The 12,319-nt window shown below is 37.0% G+C and overlaps 1 protein-coding gene across 1 annotated transcript; it reads left to right on the top strand.

Annotated features, from left to right (window-relative positions):
• The first annotated feature begins 4,389 nt into the window (after positions 1-4,389).
• LOC105346193 (transcription factor E4F1) lies at positions 4,390-11,912 on the top strand. The gene is made up of 15 exons (XM_034455363.2): positions 4,390-4,471; positions 4,756-4,983; positions 5,137-5,230; positions 5,940-6,231; positions 6,488-6,614; positions 7,560-7,638; positions 7,938-8,070; positions 8,525-8,692; positions 8,785-8,943; positions 9,044-9,111; positions 9,463-9,629; positions 9,912-10,129; positions 10,255-10,453; positions 10,598-10,734; positions 11,117-11,912. Exons 1-15 carry the CDS (start codon positions 4,426-4,428, stop codon positions 11,720-11,722), a joined length of 2,721 nt encoding a protein of 906 aa, XP_034311254.2. The 5' UTR covers positions 4,390-4,425; the 3' UTR covers positions 11,723-11,912.
• The last annotated feature ends 407 nt before the right edge of the window (positions 11,913-12,319 follow it).

Raw genomic sequence — 12,319 nt, 5'->3', positions numbered from 1 at the left:
AAGCTCGAATTGATCCGTGTCCACTCTCAGAACATTTGTCCGAAATATCTGGAGAATTCAAATGGTACCTGTATATGATTATCTTACGGACTGCCGAGCCATACAGAGTTTTTCTAAAATCTATGCTGAAATTATGTCAATAGATGGTGATATATTTATGTGCAAAGCATGACTGGGTAAACTTAAAGTCCTATTAGAAAATTATATATTCCAATTTATTATAAGTAATAATAATGTTGGAAGTAATAAACATGAAATGTTAAATGAAGAATAAAAGACTGCAAGTCATAATATCGTTAATTATGGGGGGGGGGGGGGGGGGTTATTTATGTATAATAGACTGGGAGGGGGCAGTTGTTTACGTGGAATATGACATTGTTTGATGAATTATGATGGATATTGAACGATTATTATCAGATTACACATGCAGTTATAATTCATTGGGATAAGCTGATGATGGTTCTGTCTTTAGCTAGGAGTTTACCTGACTGCCCTGTCCGACAACTCAGGAGCCCCTGTCAGCTAGAACCATCTATAAGAATGAACTAGATCCGCCTGTGTATATCTTTTTAGATCTTGAGTCATTGAACAGCCCAAAAGCCACATTGATTTGTTTCTACATATATTGAAAGTGCAATCCCTGTGGTGGATGTAGAAAGGAGTGACAGTAGTTGCAATGTCCACCCCACCCCCTTTGATGAGGAGGTGAGGTATGGACAAGGGGGAGAAGTATTTTGTAATATTTGTCCAAATATAAGTGATATAACAAGGTATTCTGTCAATCAGATATGTGACAAACTAACTAAATTAAGCAATCAGCGAGAAACCATAGCTAACTACGCTCTATTTTACATCTGTAAACCATAGCTAACTACGCTCTATTTTACATCTGTAAACCATAGCTAACTACGCTCTATTTTACATCTGTAAACCATAGCTAACTACGCTCTATTTTACATCTGTAAACCATAGCTAACTACGCCCTATTTTACATCTGTAAACCATAGCTAACTACGCTCTATTTTACATCTGTAAACCATAGCTAACTACGCCCTATTTTACATCTGTAAACCATAGCTAACTACGCTCTATTTTACATCTGTAAACCATAGCTAACTACGCTCTATTTTACATCTGTAAACCATAGCTAACTACGCCCTATTTTACATCTGTAAACCATAGCTAACTACGCTCTATTTTACATCTGTAAACCATAGCTAACTACGCTCTATTTTACATCTGTAAACTATAGCTAACTACGCTCTATTTTACATCTGTAAACTATAGCTAACTACGCTCTATTTTACATCTGTAAACCATAGCTAACGCGATCATATATTATGTTTCAGAAGTGTAAATTATAATTATCGAGAACTCTAAAAACAACTATTTGTGATTGCAAAAAATAGTTTACCTGATAAATATGACATATAGTTTCCTAGTTGTGAAACTACTTACTATGATTAACAACTCTTATCTATAGTTAACTTTTAATGTAAATATACTACACTTATTGATATACCATGAACATTATCAATAAGTTATCAAATCAGAAATATCTATATTTTTTTTTTTTTGCTTGTCAAGATTTTGGGGATGAGTTTGCCCCCCCCCCCCCCCACTTTCAAAAACGATGCTAGAGTAAACATAGCTGCAGACCTGCAGGTCGTCCATCCGAATTTTTTCAGACCTGCAGCTACAGTAAACACTTTTCGAACCGTGTCAATTTCACACCAAAATTTCCAGTCAAAACGATGTGAATTGTCTCAGTTGCAACATTCACGAAAACTCGTACTTTATTTAATCTTTATCATAGTTTACAGATGTGAATCAACAAACTTAGATCAGCATTCGTAAACTATGGTTCACAAATATGAACATGATTAGTTATGATTAAATATGTACAGATGAAAACTAACGAATTGTTAACTACAGTTTACGGTTCATAAAGTACACTAGTTAACATTTAACTACATGTATACTACGCCAAAAAAGAAACGCAACATGTAGTATCATTTTTGCAAAAGAAATGCTTTTATATAAAATAACTGAAAACAAGTTTTTTAATGATATGCCTAGGTTTCCATATTACCAGGGATGAATTCAAATGGCAAAATCTGATGTGCGATCAACCGTAACTGTTGCGAAATTAAAAATAGGAACATTGTTCGATTGGTGTTTCAAGAAAGTGGAAAGCGCTTTGCACGCCTAAATTTTTCTTAATTTTTATGTGTGATGTGTGTTAACAAAATAAGACTATCGCCTGAATTAAAAGTGTTTGCCCTTGTTAGCTGTAGGACGGTTTTTACGTATGCCTAGATTAGACATTGTTTCGCGCAATATCGCAATAAGGCGTCTCGAAGCTAGGGAGTCACAATATGTTGTTGCTCAACATTATAATGTTCACAAGAGTACAATCTCTCGTCTCTGGCAGCGGTATTTACAGACTGGGACGTCAAATGATTGGCCGCGAACTGGTCGTCCGCGGATTACAACTGCGCAACAGGATCGCTATATACGTATTCTCCATCTACGCAACAGGACAGTTACAGCAACACAGACTGCTTCAAGCATACCTGGCCTTCGCAGAATATACGCACAAACAGTGCGCAATCGCCTGCGAGAAGTTGGACTGCGAGCCAGACGACCTTATTTTGGTCCTATCTTGGGGAGACAACATCGGCGTGCACGGGTCGGATGGTGCACCACAGTTAAGAACTGGACTTTAAGGAATTGGAGAAGAATCTGGTTTAGTGATGAAAGCAGATTTATTCTACAGCACTGAGATGGCAGAGTGCGTGTTTACAGGCGAAAAAATGAACGTTTTGCAAACAACTGTGTGGTAGAAGTTGACAGATTCGGTGGGGGCAGTGTTATGATGTGAGGCGCCATTTCTTACAATCAACGGACGCCACTGGTTCTTGTACTTGGCAGTTTAACGGCGCAAAGGTATCGCGACGAGATCCTTAAGCCTCACCTTCTTCCAGTCATCAACACGCAGAGAGAGGTTTTTCAGCATGACAACGCCAGACCGCACACATCACGTGCTACAGTCGACTTTCTTGCTGACCACAACGTCACTGTGTTACCCTGGCCATCAAGATCCCCGGATTTGAATCCCATTGAGCACCTCTGGGATCAGTTGGATAAACGTGTGCGCATGCGTCAACCAGCCCCGCAAACTCTTCTGCAATTACAGCAGGCACTACACGAGGAATGGCAAAGAATACCCCAGGTCCAAATTCAACGTTTGATTCAATCAATGCGGAGACGAGTTACAACAGTTTTGCAAGCAAACGGTGGCCACACAAGATACTGCTGCAATTGTGGAAATAAACATTCGTTAAACCTTTTGTTTTGAATTTTGTCTTTTTAATGATTACAACTAACACAACGACTATCATTATGAAAAAAATTGAACTGTTCACGCAATGTATTAAGTATTTAAAATTTATTTTTCTATCTGACAAAAACGTAAAATAATACATGTTGCGTTTCTTTTTTGGGAGAGTATATATAGTTAATGGTTCGTAAACTAAAGTCTACGACGTTAAATCATCTATGTGTCACACTGAGGCACGTAGCATCGTTTTTGAAAGTATGAGGGGCAGACTCATCCAAAAAGAAGAAGAGAGAAACTCCTATACCTCGATTTCAATGTTAATTTCCCGTTTTTCACTTCAATTCTTTTTTTATCATCTTTGTTAGCCAAGGGTTTACAATCCAAGCTAGCCAAGGGTTTACGATCCACGCTAGCCAAGGGTTTGCGATCCACTCCGGGTCGTAAACCTTTGGCTAGCGAAGACGATTACTTTATCTGCTCCCAAAAAAGTTGCGGGCCAACTCCATGGTAATTCAATTTTTAATAAGTAAATTTGAAGAAAAAAAACTCTGCGAGAAAAAGGTGCCCCCCCCCCCCCAATTGGTACGAGCCTGGCTTCAGAAGTTAAAACCATAATTTAAAACACTCAAAATAAGTATTTGCTATTGCAAAGCATAGTTGATCTGATAAATATTATATATAGTTTCACGATTAACAACTTTTAACTATTAAAGTTAACGAATGTAAATAAATGATAGCTTACAGATATGAATTTATATTTATCAACAAAATCTATTGTTAACTTTTTTACAGACAGAAAAACATCAGACCTTCTTTATATTTAATGCGTCGTTTATCAGTAGAGAGTGTTGAGTTTGTTTTTGGTAATTTTGTGCATTGGATTTATAATATGTCATAAAAGGATATTTTAATAAAAAATGAGTAAAGTCCCAGGGTCTCTACTTGGGTGTGAGGGATGGAAGGGGGGGGGGGGGGGGTCGGCCCTGTCCACTTTACTCTCTAACACGTGGTGTTTTACGGTTTAAAATTTCCCGCTTATCAAAAGCGGAAGTTGAGATTACGACAGTCGCAAGGAAGACGCCATGACTGAGAACGACAACCAGACAACAGAAACTATCGTTTTTGACGGTAAAGCAGACGAAAAATAGTGGAAAATGCATTACTGCTAAAAGTTCACAATACCCTGTCAACATTGTCGATTACTGTTGTTTTTAAAACAATGTTAGCAGTAGTATAATGACTTTATTTGCTTGTTTTCCGCCCTTTGTGATCTCGGACACGAGCTCTTCAACTGGGCTCAAGCATTGAAGTGACACAGTATATATATACAGTGCATTCTGTGGCATCCCATGTTGTTAGAAACGTTGACGCCAGGTAAAAATCATCTTTTACATATTTCTTTTTTTTTGTAGGTTTTGACACAGATACTGAAGGTGACGAGGATATTCACCTATGTAAAAAGTGTAAACTTGTGTTCACAAATCTAAGTGACTACCTCCAGCACAAAGTAAAACATGACAACTACAAAGTCAAGCTCTCCCGCACTAGCGACAGACGCATGCTGTTTCCTCAACTCATCCAGAAACCGGAGAAGAGTGAAAAAGGGAGTGAGAAAGAAAACATACAACGAAGGAGAAGAGGTTTTAATTTTGCAGTACTTATATCAATGATTAGTCAGATGAATTTATTGTATTATCTTCCTTTAAAGATGAATAATTGTATTAAAGTACTTGGTTAAGATATAATTACTCCCTGCATTGGTTGAATGGCTATAAACTTTTTTTTATTTTCAGGAAAGAAGAAAACAAAAGAACTTGTTAATCCTGACTTAGTTATTACTGAGAGGCAATCTTATTGGTGCCCTAAGTGCAACATAAAATTCAACAGGTAAAATAAGTCTTTTAAAAAGGACTATGTGCGGTATGGTGAAATATCTGCCCCCAATTTCAACCAATTTTTAAATTGTATCGTATAAAAATAAAATCTTCACAAATCATTGTATAGAGGATTCCTATAACTTTGATGTTGATTTTAGTCATCATTGCTCATTCGCTGTTTATCTATGACGTCACCTAAATGACCCAATTCCCGCAAATTTGCAAACAAATGAAAATATTCTCATTTTTGCTCTATATTTTGCATTTGAAAGTATAGAGCGCAGGTCTGCTCAAGTGCGATTTTAACATATGTTTTTTTTCAGATGGTATACACATTTTACTAAAAAATGGTACTTGAGCAAGCCTGCGCTCGATGTTTCCTAGTCGAAAAACAATCGGAAAACACCCATATTTTGCCACAAATCATCAATTTATCAAAATAATGCAATCTTCATGACGTCATTTCTACATTATGACGTCACTGTGGTGATAACCTTTTACACATTTATTTCCAACATGATTTTAACTATCTTTCACCTTATTTTTAAAGCTCTTTCTTAAACTTTGATTTTGGGGGCAAAAAATGCATAAAACCGCACTTAGTCCTTTAGAAAAGATAGAATGAAATTGATAAGGTTCAGATTTCTGCCAATAATTTAAACATTAATACTTATCCCAAGAGAAATTACATAAGTTCTGTTTGTAAAATACCCTTATAGGGAAGCAACATTAAAGAGACATGTGGAGTATGTCCATGATCAGTCGGGGGAGTACACTACAGCTATGGGAGACGGGTCTGACAATGAGGTCGGTAAGGCGGAGGAGGAGGAGGAGGACCACACCCCTGAGGAATCTGACCCCACCGACATAGACTTCAACATTCAGGAGGAGCTCCGGGTAACAACCAAAAGCAGCACGAAGGAGGTCCAGGTGGAGCATATTCCTGTTCCGCTGGAGGACAAGGGAGATAGGCCTTATTCCTGCAACCTGTGTGGAAATAGGTTCAAGGAGGTATAGTTTTTTTTTTATACTGTAAGTCTCCTGTATTGCACACACTTATGAATAATACGCACCCCCAAAGTTGGTTGTAAATGCTGATAAAATCACTGTTCCTTAGTATGATAAGTACCCAAAAAACGAAGAAATTTCAATTCGAGAATAGCAAACTGCTTTCAAATTTTACAGAACTAGAGAAAGACTTGATTTTTGTGCGTTGATTAATTGATTTGAGAATTTTTAGATGAATGTTATTTTCTTCTGTCTTCAGGCACCTGTTCTAAGAGCTCACTTACTAACTCATTCATCAAGCAGAGATTTTCCATGCTCCATTGAGGGATGCACTTATGCTTTCAAAACCAAAGGTTCCCTTAAAAGACATATGAGGAGGCACACAGGTTTGTTTTACTTGAAAATTAAATCATTTACCATATAATATACTTAATAACAGTAATTAAGAGTATGATGTAAGCATGCATGTTAACTCTACAGATTTATGCAAAAGTCCCGCCTACTGCTTTTATTAAAAAATCTACCGCTTTTCTTTAAAATATGTTCCTTACTTTGATAGATAGCCATTTTGGAAGCCATGGTGGTAAAAAAAAATCTCGGTGGGTTTAAAATAAGCCCATGACTTTGAATCAAAGACACACAAACGCTTTATTAAATCGTGTTAATGACAGTTTTCAAGGATGTGTTTTACATTAAAGATGAAAGCAGCCACCTCCTGTGATTACATTAGTTACAAGACATGTCAATATTATTCTCGCAATGAAAAAGAATCTTTGCAATTCCATATCTGGCTTTATTAAAAGATAGAATATATCTTTTAACTTGGCCATAACAGTAAACTTAACTAAGCTGCTTGAATTGTGATAAGCATGTACCGGTAAACATATTGAAAAAGATTATACAATTTCCTACTTGTTCTTAATTCTCTTATATGTTAAATTATGGCAACTTAGCCTATTTTTCTGAACAAAGGCAATTGATAAAGTCTCTACTCAAATATTTTTTTCTCCAAGAAAAAACAGCTTACTGGTTTTCAAGATGATGGTAAATGCATGCAAACATTTTTATTTCATTTGTAGATATTATTACATTTCAAAACTGAAAGTGTTTTATATTTTAGTTGATATATATATATATATATAGTTGATAACCCTTACTACATAATTATAAAAATCTGTACTCTGAAATATACGCAAAAATGGCTGTGTACTACCACTTTTCATTTCAAAATCTACCTCTTTTTCATCACTGGAGGTTAACTTGTATGATGTAAGGAAAGGCGTGAATATGTTTAAAAAAAAATTTGAAAAGTCAATATCTATTTGTGCTAGGTGAGCGCCCATTCAAGTGTGAAGAATGTGGAAGGACTTTTACAGAATCTGGGGCTTTAACACGTCATCTTAAATCAAGGTTAGATACTCGTGTACAGGAAAGTTTGTCATGTTGTTGTTGTTATAAATATATCCTATAATTTACAGACATTCAAAGTAATTGTTTTATGTAATACTAGCAAAACTTAAAAATACTAGATTATATCCACTTCGATAAGTCATAGCACACACTTCTTTGTTATTTTATACAGGCTTAATAAGGTGGAAAAATTTTAATTTCTGTGATAACCAGTTAACAAGGTTGTTAAAAATATTTCCAAACATCATGTTTTCAATTCACATTTGAAAAGAGTATACAGAAGAGATTGTTTTAAACAGAGTATCCTGTAAGAACAAATCAGATCTTGATTTGCCAAGATATGGAAAAAGATGGTCGGCAAATGCTATGTACGAACCTCAGGCCAAAGTGGAGACCAAACTTCTTTCTGAAGGCGAGGACCACACCCAGGAGGTGAACACTGTTAATCTATTCTGTCTACTGGTTAATTTTATGGATTTAAAGGTTATTTTGTGATGATTTTGAAGGTTGAATAATTGTTGCAGTAGGTCCATGCTGTTATGTATATTGGTAGTTGGCCATTAATAAAACAACAATGCATTACTGTATACAGGGTTATTATCGCCCCTTGTAATTTTCGCCGTTTTACAATTGCATAAGGTTTCACCCCATCTTGAATTCACCCAGAAGCAGTTTTGTTAACAGAGATATTATTTGTAATGTAGAGTTCGCTCAGTCTTCAATTCGCCCTCTGACAACAAGGGCGAAAGGGTCGAAAATAAAACGGGGTCAAATATTTCTCTGTATACAGTATTACAAGGGAGGAAAAAGCAAGAAGGAATCAATTGATACGCTTAGTTTATTTATTTTGAAATTTGTCAGGTAGTTTTTTCCATCAATTTTATAGGAGGCAGTTAAAGACATGGAGACAGAGTGTGCAATCGCTGAGGTTATAGCCTCCAATGAGGATGAGGATGTAGGGGGTGCTACAGTAGAGGAAATCAACATGGATGTTGTAACCTTGTCAACAGACAACATTCTGGAAGAGGAGATGATTAACCCCACTCAGTGCAAAGTAGGCATGAATTATGGTTATTTTGTTGTTACTTCACAAACTTGTAGAGATTCAGCGGTCAGTTTGAGCTCTGATTCTTGTTTTACCTCCAGGTTTGTAAAGAAGACTTCCTGTCCTGCGACATCCTCAAGATACACCTGAGGGCACACTTGGCGGACATCCCTTTCAGGTGTGGCATGTGTCATTTTGTGGCTGAGAGTCGCAGTCAGCTCAGCAATCACATGACGTCCCTGCACCAGAATCAACTCAAGGTCTGTTTCTGTAGCCTCATCCTACATTCTCTATATATACCATGCACTGTAATGACGCACTTCAGATTAACATAGGAGTATTTTTCTCTTTTTTTCTAAGGGCTCTGAACTCATCAATCAAATTCCAGAAGGCAAATCTATCTCAGACAGCAATCAAGATCAAAACAGGTAAAGAGTACTTTGAGTATTGAGTATTGCTAGTATCAATGTTCCCTCATATCATAGATATACCGTCACCATATTTCATTATAGAACTGTTTCGATATCTGAATCAATTGTTGAATGTACATTTGATGAGTTATAGATATATTGGAATGGACTGTTAAATCATTCAGTTATATTGTGAGTAAGTACTTGGTAGTTTAAGCTTCCATTACTAGGCACATGTAATTATTTGATATTTTACGGAATTGCATAAGAAACATTTACCGGTAACCGTTTTTCTCTAGTTCTATGATATTTAACAAGATTGCATAGTTTCTGTGAACCAGTTATCTCTTACTCTATGATATTTTACAGGATTGCCCGAATTGCTGTTAATCAGCTATTGGAGCTTCCCTCAAGCCTGGAGATGGAGGAACCAGAGCCATCAATACACCGGGCCAGAAATATCTACAAGTGTCCTGTGTGTGCCAAAACTGTCAAAAGTCAGAACTACCTCAGACTGCACATGAAATCCCACACAGGTAAACAATTCACCCAAAATAACTCTATCAAGGAAATTCCACACAGGTTAACGATTCACCCAAAATACCTGTATCAAGGATAGAAATACTTGCAAATTAGTATTACAGGTATAGCTTTAAGATGCATTATGAACAGCTTTGGTTCCTTTTGTTCAAATCAAACTGCTTCAACAGTACAATAGCATTAGTCTTAAATACTAAATCAGATGAAACTCCATGCACCTATGAATTGTTATTGCTGATTTACTGGATAGTAATGCAGTGTGTTATCTGTACCACTAGGTGACAGACCTCACAAGTGTATGCACTGTCACAAAAGCTTCATCACCAAGGATACTCTTACAAAACATCTCAGTGTTCACAATGAGACCAGGAACTTTAAGTGTGGTCAATGTGGGAAACTGTTCAAAAGAATCTCTCATGTCAGGGAACATCTCAAAATCCACACCATGGACCGACCATTCAACTGCACAGTGTGTCGCAAAACTTTCAAAACAAATGTAAGTACTGGTACACGGTACATAATTTCAGAACTAGGAACAACTGTGTTCATTGTCTATGTGTACGTCTCTCTTTTTAAGTTAAATAGATTATGATGATAGTCATGTTGAGATTTTATTTTCAGAATGCCATGAAGGTTCACTTGCGAACTCACACCAGCATCTTGCCTTATGTTTGTCCATTTTGTCGCAGAAGATTCCGAGAGAAAGGGTCACTGCTCCGTCATCAGAGAATGCACACAGGGGAGCGGCCATTCAAATGTCATCACTGTAATCGGGCGTTTGCTGAACATGGAACTCTGAATCGGCATCTAAAGGCTAAAGGCATGTTTACTATGAAAATTTTATCCATATACATTCATGTACTTTGACATGAGATCTGTCTTACGGTTTGTTCATAAATCTTTTAGTATCTGCATTCTATGTTTATTCTGAGTAGGCATTGATATACAAAGTGTCATTTTTCAGTGCCTTGTACTCGTCAGCTGCAGGAAGAGCGAGAGAAAGAGAAGAAAGAGTTCACTGTGCTGGCTGAATTCTCCTCTGTAGTGGCTGACACTCAGCAATACATAGTGGACGAAGAGCACACTCAGGGACAGTCACAGGTATATATGCATTGACTTTTCATTTCAAATTCAGTGGCAATTTGAAGGGTTTTTTTCTTGGAAAATGGTGTACACTTTACAACTCCGACATTTTCAAAGCTTTAAATAATGCTAGTACTATATTTCTTCATATTTGTTGTACATGTACTGTACATGAATCACTGTAAATCCTTGTTGTCTTTCTGTGTGATACAGCTTTGGTGGGGGGGGGGGGGGGGGGTTTGTGTGATAAAGCTTTTTTTCATATATATCAATTATATCTTGGTTAATACAGCTTTTTTATAGACATACCATGTACCAAATATGTGTATCTTGTGAGATTGAGCTTTGTCTCTTTGTGTGGTACAGCTCTTCTGTACAAACTGCACTGATTACATTTTAGGAAGAGGAAGCCACCGAGTATGTGGTGGTACAGACCGGGCTTAGTGCGGAGGATCTACAGAATGTGGAGATCATCACTGAGGGAGAGGTGGATCAAAACTTTCTGGAGGGTGTACAGGTTACGGACGACTACGTGGTGATCACTGACTCTGGCGACAACATGAAGATCCTTAACTCAAAGACGGGAGAAACGCTGGCTATGATGCCTTTATCCACCATCAATGACGGGGGCCAGATTGTCACCTTACCTATCGCAGACAATCAGATAGAGGCCGTTGCCATGGCACCTTCCTCTGTAGGTGAAATAGAGACAGTCACTATAGAGCCTTCAGAGTTAAACAAGATTGAAGCTGTTGCTATGAATCCCTCTGCTGTGTCTGATAGTCCACAGGAAATAGAAACAATCACTCTGCTTGCTTCATCTGCGAAGGACATCATAGGAGAGGGGGGCACCGAGGAGGAATCCGATACTTCTGACATCCCAGGAAAACTGGACTTGGCCTCCACCAATGAAATCGAGGCTGTGGCCATGGCACCTGATGCTAACATTGGCGATGCTTTACAACAAGCCATGATGGCAGCGAGTGTGGCGGAGGAGCATGTGTAGGCAGGAGGAAGCTGTTCATTTACACTTATAGTCATATTGTAAACCAATATTTGGTTATCTATTTATATTTACACTTGTAAATGCTTTTCCTAAATTAAATATTTTGAGGAAATAGTTATTTTTGTATATCAGTAAGATAATGTAAAGAGGTTACATGCAAAATACTTTATTAATAAATTTACCCTTTTGATTACTGGGTTAATAATTTTACTACTTTAACTTATTGAACAAGATTCTTGGTCCAAGAAAACTTTAGTTCCATCAATATTTGTGAGCATCATTTTTTGCTAAATTTGTGGAGTTCACAGTTACCAGAATGAGTATTGGTCAATTTAATGACAATGGTCCTATCTGTATCAGTCATCTTTTGCCATAGATCTTATTGTTTTATCACATTTGATTTGTGGATCAACTCGCCACCAATATCCATGAAAGTAGATTTCAAACATACTGATATTCTGATGAAACCATTAATTTGATTTTAAAAAAAGGTCATACAATTTTCTAACATCATGTTACTATCGCATATTATAGTTCTTTTTTCTTTATAAAATTGTTGACAGAAAATTTGAAAGATCCGAAACCCCTTGAAAACCT

The sequence above is a fragment of the Magallana gigas genome, chromosome 7 (assembly GCF_963853765.1).
Source record: "Magallana gigas chromosome 7, xbMagGiga1.1, whole genome shotgun sequence".
Taxonomy (NCBI): Eukaryota; Metazoa; Mollusca; class Bivalvia; order Ostreida; family Ostreidae; genus Magallana; species Magallana gigas.
The sequence above is the reverse complement of the archived record's forward strand: the minus strand, read 5'-3'. Positions and strand labels throughout refer to the sequence as shown.

Coding starts and splice junctions, on each gene's coding strand:
- LOC105346193 (XM_034455363.2), top strand. CDS start 4,426: ATGACTGAGAACGACAACCAGACAACAGAAACTATCGTTTTTGACG. Junction 5,231..5,939: donor TGCAACATAAAATTCAACAG/GTAAAATAAGTC, acceptor ATACCCTTATAG/GGAAGCAACATTAAAGAGAC. Junction 8,693..8,784: donor TTAACCCCACTCAGTGCAAA/GTAGGCATGAAT, acceptor TTTTACCTCCAG/GTTTGTAAAGAAGACTTCCT.